This window comes from Cucumis melo, chromosome 1 (assembly GCF_025177605.1).
Source record: "Cucumis melo cultivar AY chromosome 1, USDA_Cmelo_AY_1.0, whole genome shotgun sequence".
In the NCBI taxonomy this organism is placed as follows: Eukaryota; Viridiplantae; Streptophyta; class Magnoliopsida; order Cucurbitales; family Cucurbitaceae; genus Cucumis; species Cucumis melo.
This window is the reverse complement of record NC_066857.1, coordinates 59,323-76,670: the sequence shown is the minus strand read 5'-3', so window position 1 is coordinate 76,670 and position 17,348 is coordinate 59,323. Positions and strand designations below refer to the sequence as shown.

The 17,348-nt window shown below is 35.1% G+C and overlaps 2 protein-coding genes across 3 annotated transcripts; both read left to right on the top strand.

The window, feature by feature from the left end:
• Positions 1 to 362: 362 nt before the first annotated feature.
• Positions 363 to 3,718, top strand: LOC103495190 (plastid division protein PDV2). Its single transcript, XM_017046190.2, has 2 exons — positions 363 to 909; positions 2,996 to 3,718. Exons 1-2 carry the CDS (start codon positions 628 to 630, stop codon positions 3,629 to 3,631), a joined length of 918 nt encoding a protein of 305 aa, XP_016901679.1. The 5' UTR covers positions 363 to 627; the 3' UTR covers positions 3,632 to 3,718.
• A 2,660-nt stretch (positions 3,719 to 6,378) lies between these two features.
• LOC103495191 (protein TIC 62, chloroplastic) lies at positions 6,379 to 17,259 on the top strand. 2 transcript variants are annotated; one of them, XM_017046247.2, is made up of 14 exons: positions 6,379 to 6,511; positions 6,635 to 6,835; positions 8,061 to 8,178; positions 8,270 to 8,342; positions 8,431 to 8,458; positions 8,618 to 8,794; positions 9,371 to 9,452; positions 9,599 to 9,671; positions 10,069 to 10,179; positions 14,288 to 14,440; positions 15,334 to 15,527; positions 15,869 to 16,069; positions 16,313 to 16,516; positions 16,953 to 17,259. In XM_017046247.2, the coding sequence occupies exons 2-14, from the start codon at positions 6,652 to 6,654 to the stop codon at positions 16,996 to 16,998; spliced, it is 1,644 nt and encodes a 547-aa protein (XP_016901736.1). In that variant the 5' UTR covers positions 6,379 to 6,511; positions 6,635 to 6,651; the 3' UTR covers positions 16,999 to 17,259. The 2 variants fall into 2 exon arrangements, with proteins under 2 accessions (XP_016901736.1, XP_016901735.1); XM_017046246.2 differs by lacking the exon at positions 6,379 to 6,511 and having other exon boundaries at positions 6,531 to 6,835.
• The last annotated feature ends 89 nt before the right edge of the window (positions 17,260 to 17,348 follow it).

The following is a 17,348-nucleotide window of genomic DNA, read 5'->3' as shown; positions in this document are numbered from 1 at the left end:
TCACATGATTTTTTGTTTAAACTTATTTAAAGTCATACAACTACTAAGTTATTTTTATATACATATTTGAACCTACAGAAATTAAACCTAATTTTACATCTCATCAAATTGTATAATGATAGCTTGATATGTGCCAAATTATTTCTACATATTTTTTTAACATTTTAATTCTTTATTTTTCTAGTATCGTTCGTTTATTTATAAATAATCTTTTTAATAACGTAGACAAACCTCCAAACATAATTTGTTGTGTGGGAGAATCAAACATCACAAGCATAGCATTTAATTGAAGCAATATCCACAGGGAACAATCTTGATTTTGAAGTGTATATATACTTATGAAGTATAAACAAAACTACCGTAACTGTTTTTTCTGACTATAATATACAAATATATGTGAAGAAAGTGAAGAGAGAGAAGGAAAGAAAGAAAAATGTCCTGGAAACTCGAATCCCAACAAAGAACCACCCGCCACAGAGTCTTCTCATAGCTTGGCGGTTCTGTGTCACCCCTTTTCTCCATTGTCATCGATTTTCCATATCCCATTTTCACTTTTACAACAAACCCTAATCCCCCATTTTTGTTCCTAAAAAATCCTTTTTCAACGGTGGTTCCATTTGGGGGAAGATGGAACAACAAAACACCGCTATAATCTTAGCTAGAGCCACGGAGTTGAGGCTAAAGATTAGAAGCTCTGTTAACACAACCACAACCACAACCACCACCTCCACTTCTGCTGTTACTTCCCGGGATGATCGGTTTTCTGTGGATGAAAATAGTGGCGTTGTTGGTTCGCGCCGGAGTGAGGCTGATGCGAGTGGAGAGGCGGAGGAGGATGAGGAAGCGGTGAGGCTTTTGAATATCTGCGATGCACTTGAGTCTCTTGAGAATCAACTCTCTTCATTGCAGGTTTGATTATTGTTTCTTTCCTTGTTTTCTGAATGAAGATTGAAGATTATGCTTCGATTTAGTTTGGCTTTCTTTCGCACTTTTGTTTTTGCGTCGATAATGTTGAGAATTTCTGCGGCTTGTTTGATTGATGTAGACCTGGTTGATTCTGTTGATTAATAGTTATGGTTGGACTCTCAGTTCCTATAGTAGAATCCATGATAAGATTTAAACAGGTTTGAGAGATTCTAAAATGGTTTAAAATCATTCCCAAAAAGCAATTTTAATAGAATGAAAAATTTGTTTAAAAGCGTAAAATTAAACATTGAATTGATTTCAAAGAAATTTCAAATACCGCAAAAGTGTTTTTTAACCATTTCAAAACCTATTTTTGTAGCATGTGAAGAAAAAGTAAACTTTGAGGTATGATTTCGATGTCCATGATAGTCACCTATTTAGAACTTAAAATCTTACAAGTTTTCTGACAACCAAATGTAGTTTGGTTTTGTAGTTGAGTGCTCGAAGATAATCTAGGCCAAGTACTCAGAATATAAAATTTGATTTGGAACAGTTTAAGGGTATACATTGATTCTTTCCAAAAAAACTAGAAATCATCATACCATCTTTTTCAGATATGGAACTATATATTTTTTTTAATTTAAAATGTTCCTAAACATATGCTGTAGTCTGAAAGCTTGTGCTTATATTTTGGTGCCTAGTCACGCTCACTGCCATTCTGTGGTAGTCGAGCAAAAATATGAATGGGGACTGGGGAGCATGATCTCCCTCGATTCGAACATCTTATTTTATATATTTGCTAAAACTAGTATTGGGCAGTTGTATGGTGTTAGACCTCCGGTTCAACACACTTATACTCGGAGGAGCAAAAATGGGAATTCACTGTCTGGTTGATGTTTGACTTCAGTTTATGTGTTTTTTTATTATTTTGTGTGAGGTGGTGTGGGGTCATATATATATGTATGGGTAGGGTATTATTTTGGGCATCTTAAAAGTGAAAGTTTGTGTAAGCTTGGAGATTACCACCCTCTCGGAAGGTGGAGTTGTAATATTTCTGATTATCAATATCAAACCAGTGCTTTCTATATTTGTATATTTGATGATTCTTAGAATTGGCTGATGGTTTTAGTGCTTCAAGATATGTGTAGGGTTTATAAAACTTAAAACCTTCTATGCCACTTCACTGGCATGTTATTGATATTGCCTTTTCAAGTTTCAATGAGTATGCATTAGTCCTTTACCAAACTGTTATTCGTTCTGGTGTGCTATGCACTTATCCCCGTGACTCTGTTAGCTTGTTTGGCTGTTGGTGGTTTTCTCCTGCATATTTATTCTTGTTGTGGTATGAATCATCCGAAGATGGTGGATTTCATCTTTTTTCTCTTTGAGTTGTGTTAATTTAGTTCACAAGTGTATCCAATTCTCAGGATCCTGGTCCTTTACTGACAATTGAATCTGGTATAAATTTTTAACTTACAGGTGAGTTTGTCCATGCATAGATATGAAAAGAGTCTATATATTAATATTCTAAAAAGGACAAGGAGAGTGAGGATAGGTTTCCCTCCATCAGAGAACCTATGGGAACCGATAGGAAAGATCCCCAATTGGTTCCACGGAAGGGATGGAATCATAAAAAAGAAGCGGAAAGTAGTAATTTATATAATTAACTTGAGATCTCCATTTGTGAGCTAAAAGTATGTACTTATGAATGTTAAAATCTGTTTATGCTGATTTAAAAAGTTTTTTAATTCATGATAGGAATTACTTCTTGTCTTACATCCATTAATCGTGATTCTTGGCTAAAAGATGTTAAATTTCAATTAAAACACCTACGAAAGAAGCTGTTAAATTATGTCTTAATTTTGACTCTTCCTGCCGTCTCTTCCTTCATTTTGTAGTTTTAGAAGCCATTTTCAACATGAATCTGAAATTCGACAACAATGATGTTTGTATGTCCAATATAATGGGCTTTGAGAGAGAGGCTAGTTACCGTGTTGGTGCAACAACGTTTCGCTTGTAGCATGATTTGGAGGGAATATTGTTTCATAGAACATCCTTCTAATACTTCTTTTTATCTTCTAATTTGCAGGATTTACAACAACGGCAAAGGTATGAGAAAGAAGTAGCCCTTTCCGAAATCGAACATAGCCGCGAGATTTTACTAGATAAACTGAAGAAGTACAAAGGAGGGGACTTGGAAGTGATACATGAGGCTTCAGCTTTTGCTGGTGAGACAGTGCAGCACAAACAAGATCTCATGCTTCCTCCATATCCAACCCATTTTGGTAATGGCTACTTGTATCCCTTCCCTTCTGGACACAAGTCTGTGAGTAATGGGCTAATTGATGCCACGGAAAATAAAGCTACAAATGAACTTGATGAATCAGAAAGGAAACAACCGAAATCAGATTCCCGGAACTCGAAGAATGGAATGGGATCTTTGATTAGGGTAGCTGCAAAATCAGTTGTTACTATTGTTGGCATAGTATCCATACTCCACTTGACTGGCTTTAGACCGAAGTTTGCAAAAAAAGTTGCTGCTTTAAAGGTTTTTGACATTTTTCGACGGTCTGCAAGTGAAAATAATGGATCGTATGATGAATGTCCTCCAGGTAAATTCCTTGTGATGGAAGAGGGGGAAGCTCGATGCGTAGTGAAAGAGAGAATTGAAGTTCCATTTTCTTCAGTCGTGGCTAAACCAGATGTAAACTATGGAAGCGGGTAACAGTTCAATCCCATGCTCTTGTGTGTTTTCTCTTCAACTATGCTAACTTTACTTTCTTCAATAATAAAAAAGAAAAGTTTTGGTTCACCTGGTCATATGCAATATAGATGCTTAATTATCTGGCATTCATCTTTTGGAAAGAATTTTGGAAGAAGTATTGACATTTCAAAGATCATACGAAAACTTCACTTTTCATTCTTCAGAAGTTGTTCTTAACGTGTAGTAGGAATTGAAAGAACAGTTAGAACAGTTGACAACATCTGAACAGAGATTTTTGATGTGGTTAAAATCATTGTTATCAATTCGAGATAACTACTAAACATGATTTAATTATTTAAAAATTAATTTTAATGACATGAAAATTATATTTAAAAATATAAAATTAAATATTTAATTAGTTCTAATTAAGTAAAAGTATGTTTTGGAGTAACTTTGAATCCAATAGACTGGTTAAAATTCCTTTTAAAACACTCTCAAATATTGTGCTTGTAATTAAGGTTCCATTTCGATCACTGAGAGAACCTATTTAGATTTTCATCTATCCCCAACTCCATAAAACACACCCAGCAAATAATTTGAAAGCTAATGACATAGAAATTATTGTTTTCTTGCTGAAATTATTGTTTTCTTTCCTAAGCAAGCTCATATTGATCTGATTATTTAAAGGTGATGCTTATTTGGCGTCTAAAATTTTAATCAGTATACTTGAACTTTAAACTTTATGTTTACCTTTGGTTCATCCCACCAATATTTTGAAGGCATGTTCGACTGAATCAACCTAGACTCTAGTTTTTTCTGTTAATATTTTATTCAAGGACAAGTTTCCTATTTTCAATCTAATTCATTCCCTTACTTTTTCTACCATGCTTCATCCATTCACAAGATTTATAGAGCAGTTGTTAGATGATACAATTAAATTTATCTTTATTTATGACCCTAAATTTTTAGGTTAATTGATAGTTTAAGAGCAGTGAATGGAGTCCTTTTATCATGTGTGTTCAAACTTCAAACCCCATGTGCAGTTGGAATTGGTTGTAACATAATGTACATGTGTAATGCCAAAAAGATTATCTCTTGGAGCATCTAATCTATAATCTTAATAATTTGGATATAAATTACAATATTTTGTTCACAAGTCATCTTATTTCAAACATCTTGAAGATAAGATCGTTCTATATCGAACATGAACATAGTTATTTAAATGAAAACATTAAGTATTGAAAAAAGAGCATACATATAGATATAGAGACAAAATAATATGATATGTTGGGAATATTTTGAAAGTATATCCACTATTTCGTTGAGCTGCTAAATGTGTCCATAAAGCAATATATCAATTGATGATATCAATAATAAATTATGGATTTTTGAGACAGACGATGTCATATATACTATTTAGCGGTTTATTGATTTTGCGGATATCTTGATTTTAATTTCATAATTGGTTGGAAATGACACAAATGTATCAAAATATATCAATAACTATAAAATCGGAATAAAAAACTTGAATTGAGATAATAGAAAAGATGAAAATGTGCTATTTATCAAATTGGAACGTATGATACTTGGTACACTAAAATTTGAACATGTTACTTCTCACAAGTTAACGACCACAATTAAAATGTCTTAAACATGTTGTTTGGTACTCCGAATTATCAAGCATTTGATTGGTTTGGTTGGCGAAGCTTAATTTGATAAATACAAATTAATGTGCTAGTATTGAATTAAGATCTTAGTGCATCTGTCCCTAGTATGGAGAGAACTTTCCAAAGAAGAGAATCTATTCCTCGTTTCTTTTTTCTTTCTTTTTGGCATCTTTTCTTTTTTCATCCTCTTTAGTATTTTTGGATCGATTGAAGTCATATACTAATTTTTGGATAATGAATAAATTCAGAGGCAGTCATCATTGTTAAGCAATTTAGTTGTAAATCTTTTATGTTGTTGCTGCTTGAAAGTGAGTGGCCTAAATTACTGTAGCAGTTTAATTTCAACATCTTTCCAATGTTCATCTTTGGTATCAACATTTACATATTTTATGCATTATCATCTATCTATTTTTCAAGACCATTTGAATAATCATCACTGTTCTTCAAGTTGGTTAATTATAAAAGGACACGTTCATTCATGAATTAATGTAATTTTAAACGAATTGTCACATATCACTTATTTCAAGAATGACCGAGATAAAATTTTAACATCCTCTGAAATAATTTTTTAGAAAACCAACTTATTAACATAAATCCTTCGCTTTTGGAGCATTTTCTATTAAAAATACAACTCAAACTTGAATGTAAAATTGTAATATTTCAAAATATAATAGCTAAATTGAAATTAAACTTAACACATGAAAACTAAGAGTTCGAATTTTGAAATATAGATTCATATAAAAACTAGACTTAAAACTTAATGACCTAAAGAAAAAGTTTTCTATTATGATTTAGACATCATGCTATGAAATATTAAAATTTCAAAAACTTGTATATTATTATTATATTTTAGAGTGAAATCTCTTATGGAACGTTATAAAAAATTTCCAACGTTAAAAAATAACAAAATATTAAAATTATTTAAAAACAAAATCTCTTCAACTGCCGAAATTCATAATCTTTGAATTAACCAAAAAACACAATTAAAATAGTTTAAGATGTATAAATGAATATATAATCGGCATTTTGTGCCATAATTTATATGTCTTTAAAGGTTCATTCCATATCATAATTATTTGCCGGTTGTGCTTTATGGAGTATGGGGATAGATGAAAATCTAAATGGGTGCTTACAGTTCTTTACGGACCAAAAATGGAACCTTCTTTGGGACCCATCGTTATCCACATGGTGTGTGGATTGTGGACGATTCCATTGGTGCCAAGCTGAGGAACTAGTAACTTCTCATCCTTTCTTATGAAACAATTTATAATTTTAATTTAGTGCCTTTTTCAATTGCTTTCTTCAAATTAGTTTATAATTTGAGCATTTCAAAATTTTCTGGGGGTGCACTGAACAGGACACAAATTCTCTTCAATGGAGTGTACCTGCAGTTCTCTGCGGTCACCGGCTTTAACCACAGTGCCTTCCTCTTTAGTTAGAACTGCGTTCTTAGAGAAGTCATTGTTGAATGCTCAGCCTTTGAAATTCTCGAATAAGAAGACGTACCCACTTGCTGGAACGCTCAAATTTCTTCACCCCAGAGCTCAAGCTTCTTCGAGTATGGATCATTGTTCTTATTGGTTTTGGTTTATTGATTCTTCTGTGTTTTAGTTGACTGGTACATTTGATTTTTTGATTATTTTGAACTCATTATAAGCTTGATTTGAGCGTTTGTTGCTGGAATTCTTCGGTAGAAGTAGAAGTAGAAATATGTTTTGTGGATAATGGTTGAGTTGGATCAAGGTAAAGTAGTTTTCGCATATGTGAAGATATGAATGTTATCTATTTAAGAAAAGAACTAGATACAAAAACAATTTGGGTATCCCATTGGTCATTTCTGAGAAAGGATAATGGAAATATGCACGGTTTATGTAAGGTACCTAGATAAGAATTTATTAGTATTGTCTTAGTCAGGGGTACAGGGGTGATTAAATAGAAAGTTAATATTGAATCTTGTTACGAATAAGAGGGTGATTGAGTGAAGACAAGGAATTTTGGAGTGATCTAGGGCTTGAGTTAGTACACTCAAGAGAGAGGTACCAATTGCCTTAAGCTTGGTTTATCTTGTATTTCTTCATAGTTATATTTCAATGTGTCCATATCTCATTCCAGTTCGGAAGTCTCCTAAAAGGTTTCTTCAAATTGCTCATATTTGCTCGTTTTCTGAGTTCTTCTGGGAGGCATTTGAAATGAGTGTAGAAAATCTTTAATAAGCTTGCTGGTTGGTTTTTGTTCACTGCTATATGATATCAATAGAATAATTCACCATCTACAAAATGTTCTTGTAACCTCCAGTAGCCTTTCAAGCATGATTTTTCGTCTTACTTTGGTAGTCATCAATGGATAAGTGGGAGAAATGGATATAAATATTGAAAATGATAGAAGAAAACTCGGTCCGTGTTTCATTGTTAATTTTCAAGATGACAGTTTCGTAATTATTTTTTCTAATAGAATGAAATTATATTTGTATGGTTTGTGATATTATGACAATCGTATCCATATTTTAAACATCCTCCTGGTTTTTGGAAATTGCAAATAGTACTTTTTGATTAAAATTTTATAGTTAGTTTAGTGCAATTGACAAACATGACTTACTCTATTTTTACAACCTTTTAATGTAAAATTATGATTGGTAGATTTCACCTATCATGGAGGTGTTTAAAAGCTTTTCTCAAAGTTCAGGTCTGCAAATGACAAAAGTTGTATTTCGCAATTATCATCCAAGTAGATGGTTCTTACTGCTTCCTTGCAGTTTTTAGCTCACATTTCTTGATTTTGACAAGGCACAAGCAATTTTAGCTCAGAGGCAGCTCCCACAATTTCAAAGAAGGAAGATTCAAAAAACGAGGATCTTGTATTTGTTGCTGGTGCTACAGGAAAAGTTGGTTCAAGAACAGTGAGGTAAGTTCGATCTCTTGCTTCGTATTGGAGCAATTCATCTTTCAGTTGATCTCTGCACGCTATATGCTAAAGAGCTGTGAATCCTAACCAGGGAGCTTTTGAAACTTGGATTCCGGGTAAGAGCCGGTGTAAGGAGTTCTCAGAAGGCAGAAACTCTTATTGAGGTAAAAAAACATTGAGTATTGATAAAAACATTTCACTACCATTTTTTAGTAACAGCTTGTTATTGATAAAAACTTCATTTATATGCAGAGTGTTAAAAAGATTAATCTTGATGAAGGTAATGCAAGTTCGAAAAGTCCCCCCAAACCCCGCCCTGTTACCCATAGCATCTATTTTCTCTTGTATCTACTTGTCAAAAATGTAAAGGGAACACTGGATATTCTTGAATAATAAAAATTCCAAGAAAATAACAGATAGTTTTTGGTCTTTAGCCCAGCTGTAGAAAAGCTTGAAACTGTGGTATGTGACTTGGAGAAACCAAATCAGATTGGAGCTGCGATAGGGAATGCATCAATAGTTATTTGCTGCATTGGTGCAAGTGAGAAAGAGATTTTTGACATTACTGGACCTTATCGAATTGACTATCTGGCTACCAAAAATTTGGTTGAAGCAGGTAAGAAGATGCTTTTTGGGTGCTTTATTTTTCATTATTTATTTTTAATTTTAAAACATATATGAAATAGGAATACTATGGTTCTCTTCATTAGAACCATACCTTCCAAGATGCAAGAAATTTTAATCACATAAGAGATGGATAAGAGAGGAGAAAACAAAATCATAGAAATGAAGAAAGGGAAAGATAGAAGAGAATATGAGTGGAATTAGGGAAACTGAAAGGAGAAACACAGCAATTCAGTAATCAGTTAAATATTTAAGTTTACAATCTTAAAGATAGTAGACAAATATCCAAAGATGACAGTAGTCTGAAATATCTTCTATTGTCATGACTAACAACAATATCTCTAGCTATTCAACGCCAATCAGTCAATCACATATGCTGGTGTAAATGATCCAGAGTATGTGATTCTAGGATTTGATTCTATTATATTACTGTTTTTAATAAAGATGTATTGTTCTTTTGGTGGAGCTTACTAGCTTTTAATGCGTCAGCTATAAAGCTCTCATATTTAACCTCCTTAAAGTTCTTGAGGTTAAGAGGAAATAAGATTGACAAAATTTCTGCATGTAGCAACTGTTGTAAAAGTGAAGCACTTTATTCTGCTTACGTCCCTGGGAACCAACCAAATTGGATTTCCTGCTGCCATTCTTAAGTAAGTGTCCATGGATTAGTTTTTCTTAAATGATTGATAAATTTTACTTTTGTTGTTTATAGTAGTTCAGCTTTCACAAAAGATGAATTTTTTTCGTTCCATAATTTTAATGTTAAATAACTAATTTTGGTAACTTGCTTCTAAAGTTTGTTTTGGGGAGTCCTCTTGTGGAAAAGGAAGGCAGAAGAAGCATTGATTGCAAGTGGTCTTCCTTATACAGTAAGAAAATACTAGTACCTGTTCAGTATATATTTGTGGTGACCCAGAGACAGTTTGATAGTATTTTTGAATGTTGTTTCCTTTTTCAAAACCATGCTTATTTATTTACATAAAAAAAAAAGCGTTTTTGAATTCCTAGACCCATTTTAGAAACTTAAAAAGTTTTCAAAAATCCAACTTTGTTTTTAACAAATTTTTGTTTTGTTTTTCTTTTATATTTAAATTTAACAAGATTCCAGAAGTGTTTTCAGAAAGTTATAAATTGAGCTAGGAAAATAATGGGTCTAAGCAGTTGCCAGTTGGTATAACCTTAATAGTCAAAGGTCGATTTCATCAAAAGCAAAATCGTTATCAAATGGGCGTTTAATGTTTGATTTATTTAAAATATGTTTTTCAGATAGTGAGACCTGGAGGCATGGAGAGACCTACAGATGCTTTCAAGGAAACTCATAATACTACTCTTTCGCCAGAAGATACCTTATTTGGTGGTCTAGTGTCAAACCTTCAGGTATATTTATAAATTTTGATGTGCCAGATGATCTCAATCCTGAATAGCTGTAATTGTAATAACATTTTTATCTGTATCAGTGAAGCTAATAATGACTTGGAATTATGAAAGACCGATTTTATATGCCACTATAAGCTTTTTTGTTCTCTTTATTAGCTGGATTTGGATACACGCCGGTAATTCTCTAAAGATATGTATTCTCACAAAACTCAAATGAATTTTTAAAACAATTTCTGCATCTTGTAAACTCTCACATCATTTTTGTTTTACTATTGAGACTTGTTAGATTTAGTGAGCTGGGTCCAGGGGACGATTTGACCTTATATTTTTTTCTTTGTTTATTCCTTGATGTAGTCTATTTATTTCCCCCTTGTATCATTTGTTCTTATCAGAAAATAATAAAAAGCGAGATTCGCACCATGGTTTTTCTCCCCGAACTAGAGTTTCCATGTAAAAAATTGTGTTTGCTCTTCGTCTCTTTTTTCAATATGGTATCAGAGTGAGATAGTGATCAAACCCTAGATAACACACCCCTTGGACACCAAGCAGAGGAGAGCCGTCGGTACAAGCACCACCGTCGATGCTTGGATCAGTGCCGCCATGAATGAATGGTTCTGCCATCTTCGGACAACGGCGGGAAACTTAATTCCGCAGCTTTTTTCATCATCCGCGTCGCCAGGAACCACCTACACGCTGGCCCATCCTGTTCAGACACCGCCAAGCGACCTAGCTGTGCCACCCTTGTCTTCATTTGCGACCTGTAGTGTCCCCCACGTGCCGATTCATGTGCTGCCACCTAATTCCGATTGGCCACCACCGCTTCTGTAGTCAAATTTGTATGTCCTTTCACCCAATGACCTTAGTTACCATACCGATGTTAGGAACCCTAAAATTCACTCAACATTTGAGGTTGATGAGTCTTCAACACATTCCAACCCTAAGGTGCAAGCCTCCGCTTCTTCTTCGGTATAGGTCACTAACAACTAGAAAGACTTTGACAACAGATTGCAGCAATTGAGGCTACCTTAGGGGCGACATCCAACACTCTGGGTCATGACCTTCATACACCTATATCGATGTACACTTTATCCTCTTCTTATGTGACTAATACAGTGGCACAGTCTGCATAATATTTTTCAGGGAAAATTTGAACGACAATAACCATTTCTCATGGTCTAAGTTAGTGAAAATGGTCCTTGAAGGACGACATAAATTTGGTTTTTTGACAGGAGAAATACCTCGTCCTCCACCGGGAGACCCACAGAAACCATACTGGAAGGGAGAGGACTCTCTTCTTTGATCCACATTGATCAATAGTATGGAGCCACAGATCGGAAAACCCTTATTGTATGCTGCAATTGCTGAGGATATTTGGGACTCAACCTAGGAACTATATTCTAAACGTTAGCATGCCTCTCGTCTATACACGCTAAGGAATCAAGTTCATGAATGCAAGCAAGGAACCATGGATGTCACATCCTTTTTTAATAAGCTTTCTCTTATCTGGCAGGAAATTGATCTATGTAGAGAACTAGTCTGGACCAGCCCCGATGATGGTTTGCAATACTTTAGAATTGAAGAAATTGACAAGATTTATGACTTTCTTACTGGTCTTAATCCTAAGTTTAATGTAGTTCGAGGGTGTATACTAGGCTAGAGATCAATTCCATCCCTGGTGGAAGTCTGTTATCAAATCCGCTTCGAGGAGGATCGTACAAGTGCTATGAGCATTTCGGCAACTCCTACTATTGACTCTGTTGCTTTTAGTGCGCGATTCTCTACCAGTGGCAATGACAAGCACAATGGAAAACCGATTCCTGTCTGTGAGCATTGCAAAAAACAATGGTATACCAAGGAACATGTTGAAAGTTACATGTTCGTCCCCCAGGAGGTAAGAAACTCTCTCTCAACGACAAACAGAACACAGGGTGGGCGTATATGAGTGAGTCCATTGGTTCCTCTAAACATTTGTGTCCTATATTCCATGTGCTTGCAACGAAACAATTAGAATTGCAGATGACTCCTTCGCCCTCATTGTTGGGAAGGGGAAGATTTCTCCCAGTATAGGACTCTCCTTACATAATGTTTTACATGTGACCAAAATTTCTTATAATCTGCTATCTATAAGCAAGATTACTCATGAGTTAAACTATAAAGCAATATTCTTATCGGATTCTGTCTCTTTTCAGGACTTGAGTTCTTGGCAGATGATTGACATTGCTCGGCATATTAGGGGACTCTACCTCCTTGATGATGACACCTCTTCTAGTAGCACTGCTAGGACTAGTCTTTTATCTTCCTATTTTACTACTTCTGAAGAAGATTGTATGCTGTGGCATTTTCGTTTAGGCCACCCTAATTTCCAATATGTGACATTTATTTTCTCAACTTCTCTCTAAACTTGATGTGGGTACCTTACCTTGTGACATATGTATTCGGGCTGAACAACATCGGGTTTTTTTCCTTCACAACCATACAAACCAACCTACCCTCGTTCATAGTGATGTCTGGAGACCATCCAAGATAATTATCTCATCTGGGAAACGGTGGTTCGTAATCTTTATTGATGATCATATCCGTCTTACTTGGGTTTTTCTTGTCTCTGACAAATCTAAGATCACCTCTGTCTTTAGGGACTTCTATAACACTGTAGAAACGCAGTTCAATTCAAATATTGCTATTTTGCGAAGTGACAATGGTCGTGAGTTCCAAAACAACACCCTCAATGAGTTTTTGCCCTCCAAAGGTATTATCCACCAAAGTTCCTGTGCCTACACCCCCAACAAAATGGGGTAGCCGAACGCAAAAACTGTCACCTTTTGGAAGTCGCTCGTTCTCTTATGTCGTCTACTTCCCTTCCTTCCTATCTTTGGGGCGATACTATTCTCATTACAACCCATCTTATCAACTAAATGCCTTCTCATGTCCTATATCTCCAGACCCCTTAGAGTGTCTTAAAGAGTCATATCCCTCTACTCGCTTCATTTCTGATGTTCCTCTTCGAGTATTCAGGTGCACCGCCTATGTTCATAACCATGGTCTTAACCCATCTAAGTTTACCCCTCGAGCCCAGACATGTGTTTTTGTTGGTTACCATCTGCATCAACGAGGCTATAAATGCTTTCATTCGTCTTCTCGTAAGTAATTTGTCTCCATGGATGTTACCTTTCTTGAGAACCGTCCTTTCTTTCCCGTTAGCCTACTTTAAAGGGAGAGTGAGAGTGAAGAGTCTAACTCTAACCGAGTAATATCCGTAGAGTCTACCAATTCTACTCTTGTTATCATACCAAGTCCAGAGCCTCACAACAAAGTCCTGCCTACGAATCAAGTTCATTGGAAAACCTACTATAGGAGGAATCTTAGAAAGGAAGTTAGGTCTTCTGCTAATCAGTTGGCTCCGGTCCAAGATTGAAGATTTTGAACCTTCACGAGATCAAGGTATGACTGATTCTATTGACTCACATATTGACAGTAAAATGAGTGAAAGTGATAGGTCCAAGACGGCTATTCCTAAAAATATAGGTGAACATGGTAATGTTTATACCGAGGTCATCCTGGATGGAAGGGGCAGTAATGATGAGAATGAAGTCAGTGCAAGAGTTACTGAAAATGAAACTAGAGAGAATCGTTAAGAAAATATCAGTAAGTATGATCCATCTCTTGATCTGCCTATTGCACTAAAGAAGGGTACCAGGTTCTGTATTAAGCATGAAAAACAATTATAGTAGGGAGGATCGTTAAGAAAATCTTTATGAGATTGATTAAAAAATTTGACTGTTAGTGTATAGCAGATGCACACCTTTATGTATAATTTTCTCTCAAAACTCAACATTACGACCTACTTAGAAACTAACCAATGAAGAAAAACAATTTTCGTGGACCTCTAATTTACTATAGGCCCTTTGAGCTGAGTCACATGACTTTTACCAAATATAAAGTCAGCACTCAACATAGGTATATGTAGTTTGGCACTCCCATTGGTGTATGTACTTTGCCTTTTCTTTATGGAACTACTGTAGGTTTCAGAACCTTGTGCTTGTTCTTACAGGAAAAAAGAAAAAAAATAATAATAAAGAGAAAAAAGAGATAATTTTATTTTTCATTTCAGGTTGCAGAGCTAATGGCATGCATTGCAAAAAATCCTGATCTTTCATACTATAAAGTGCTAGAAGTAATTGCTGAGACAACTGCACCATTGATTTCCCTGGAGGATCTTCTTAGAAAAATACCATCTAAAGTTGCAAATGGTTTCCCAGAGAAGGTCAGTTGTTTCTGTAAGTAGAAGGGTTAGAAATTCCTCATAAGAATTCATACAATGTTTCATTTTTCTAAAACATAGACTCATTTTATGTTCTTAGTTTTAACAATTCATGATAACCTGCAGAGAACAATTTTGTCAGAACAGCTTCATATGTATTTAAGAATATCATTTAAATTTGCTTGTACATTTGAACTCAGCACCGAAGTTATTATTAAAATTATCCTCTTGATTACTTCATATATCTTGGAGGTTATGCGTATGTTTTTGCCCTGCTGCAGTTAGTTTATCACCAGAGACTGATTGGGAAACTGTGACTGAACCATAGAACTGAAATAATATTGAAATATGAAATTTACAAGAACCACGAGAAAACCTAAGAGGTCTAAACTAGCAATGACTCTCCCTCTCTTGAGTATTCTTATTCAAGCTTAAAGCCACCAAACAATTATCTACTTCTATCCTTTCCCGCTCATACTGTGTTTAACAAATCTCCCTAACAAATTTTCTAACTAATTTCTAACGTCTCCTTAATCCCCTAATAATGTCCCCAATTTTATCCTAATAGCATTCTTATCAAACTTATTATTCAAAAACCTGAATCAACAACCTTACCGAAATTGATTTTTTTTTTAGGTAAATAAATAAAAAGTAAACCAATCAAGTTCCTTGCTGATTAAAAATCTAAAACCAATCTTTATTTTCCTTTAAAAAGAACAACACTAACTGAGTCTAGTCTAATTGACTGCTCTTCTTGTCAGTTTTTTCAAATTTATCCACCCTTATTTTTTTGCATATTTTATAATTAACTAGATGGGAAATCCAAAACGTGTTTCTATTCACAAATGATCTTCCAAATACTTCATGAAATTAGATACTTGCTGGATCTGTGCTAGGAATATGGTGCTGCACAAACTGTCGATTCATCTCCAAAACAGTCGAGTATTGCCAAAGAAAAGGAGTCAGCCGAAGAAAATGTGACAGAACAGCCACCATCTCAAAGTGTTTCATCAGAACAGTTGAACATCAGAAAGGAAAAGGAATTAGCAGTAGCAAATGCTACAAAACAGTCATCATCACCCTACATTGCGTAAGACAATAGGGAAGCGGAAGAGGCTGGTCTATATTTCTTGAACTTTTCTTTTTCTCCATATGCAGAACAAATGTTCAAGTCATCATGCTCAAATGCCTAGGTTAACAGCTAATAAGATAGTAAGAATGATAAATGAAGTCCAAATTGGTAGGTTATTTCTCCAGTATATATATGATTATCTTGTCCTCTTATGACTGATTTTGATTCACACCAAAGATGATAAACACTGAAGAAAGATTGTTATTTCTGTCCATGAATTTTCCAAGACCGTAGGTTCTGTGAAAATTGTATATTATCCTTGGCAGTTAATAGTTATCTTACATTGTGTCTTCTGCCAGGTATGAGGATTTAAAACCTCCAACATCTCCTACTCCAGCTGCACCTGTTGGGAAAATAGATTTAAATGTTGTCCAAGGAGTCTCATCTAGTGCTCAAACTAGTTCAGTAGAGGCGTCTTCTGAGATTGCTGAGGCAAATCCCCCACCTGCACCTGCTCCTGAAAAAGCAGCGACATTGAAACCTCTCTCCCCTTATATAGCGTAAGTGTCTTATATTAATGAAGTTTATAGTGAAACTCTGTGGTCCAAAGAAAGAACGTCATTGCAAGTTCGTTGCCACTGCTTGCATTAGAATCAACAACCACATGCAAAGTCCTGAGGGGATATAGAGTTCCACTTCCAATATTCCTATATTTGCTCACTGGATGACAAGATTTTTTATCATTCTGATTTCATTACTTTGTATCATCTTACTGATCTTGCACTTCATATTATTTCTTCCAGATATGAAGATTTAAAGCCTCCTACATCACCATCTCCTAGTGTACCTTCCCTATCATTTTCTTCAGCATCTACCTCAAACGGTCCACCTCAACCTGCTACCTATGCCATAAACAGCCCATCGGCGATTCCAGAGGCAGAAGACTCAAAGAGTGAAGCACATCTTCCCAAGCCGAAGAAACAACAACCGCTGTCACCTTTTACCATGTAAGTTCCTTCCTAGTTCTTTTATGTTCCTGATATAAGAGAGTCGGTGTCTGGGAGAATTCTTGAAAAAATGATTATGAACTCATCAAGGCTGAAGTAAAAAAGAGGAGCCTTTTATATAGGCTGCCTAGCTAATGAACAGAGCTGGATAATTAGAAACCAGCTACAAAGGGTGCAATAGTAAAACATCTGCTAGAAGGCATACTCCAAACTAAGGAAAACCCCAAAAGGCCCTTACAACACTGCCTTAGTTGATTTCTCTGTAAAAGTTGCATGTTATATTATACAAAACTTCGACCAGCTGATAGGGTTAGCTTTTGTTTAGCATATAGATCGAGGTTGAACACCAAAAATTTAAGTGAATTCTATGTTAGTGATTAGGAAAGGGTAAAAGGTAGACAGTCATGTTTTCTCATTTTATATTTGATCAAACCAGGTATGAGGATTTGAAGCCTCCGGCCTCTCCAACGCCATCTCTTTGAAAATCTTAAAGAAAGAGCTTTCAGTTTTCTGCTAGTTACAATTTGGACAGAGACAAACAATTGATGAGGGGTGATACCGCCAGAGTATATACATCTTTATATGTAATAATACCAACCTTTTGTGTCTGAAGAACATTTATTAATTTTTCCCGTCCAGATTCCATAGACGACACTGTTGAATGTGCTTTTGCAACCTCCAAGTTGCTTATTGTTTTGGCTGTAATTTCTATCAAAGTTACAATTTTGTTGGCATTAGCTTCATTCTGGTTTTTGAACTATATTGGGTTTTTCCAAAATACCACTACGTTTTCTCTGAACAGAAGTCAATCAATGGTGTTCGATAAAAATGG

What these genes read in the sequence shown, in the direction of transcription:
- LOC103495190 (XM_017046190.2), top strand. Translation starts at nt 628, where the DNA reads ATGGAACAACAAAACACCGCTATAATCTTAGCTAGAGCCACGGAGTTG. An exon ending in ATCAACTCTCTTCATTGCAG is followed by an intron (nt 910 to 2,995) that starts GTTTGATTATTG and finishes TCTAATTTGCAG; the next exon opens with GATTTACAACAACGGCAAAG.
- LOC103495191 (XM_017046247.2), top strand. Translation starts at nt 6,652, where the DNA reads ATGGAGTGTACCTGCAGTTCTCTGCGGTCACCGGCTTTAACCACAGTG. An exon ending in TTTCCTGCTGCCATTCTTAA is followed by an intron (nt 9,453 to 9,598) that starts GTAAGTGTCCAT and finishes TTGCTTCTAAAG; the next exon opens with TTTGTTTTGGGGAGTCCTCT. An exon ending in CAAATGGTTTCCCAGAGAAG is followed by an intron (nt 14,441 to 15,333) that starts GTCAGTTGTTTC and finishes GATCTGTGCTAG; the next exon opens with GAATATGGTGCTGCACAAAC.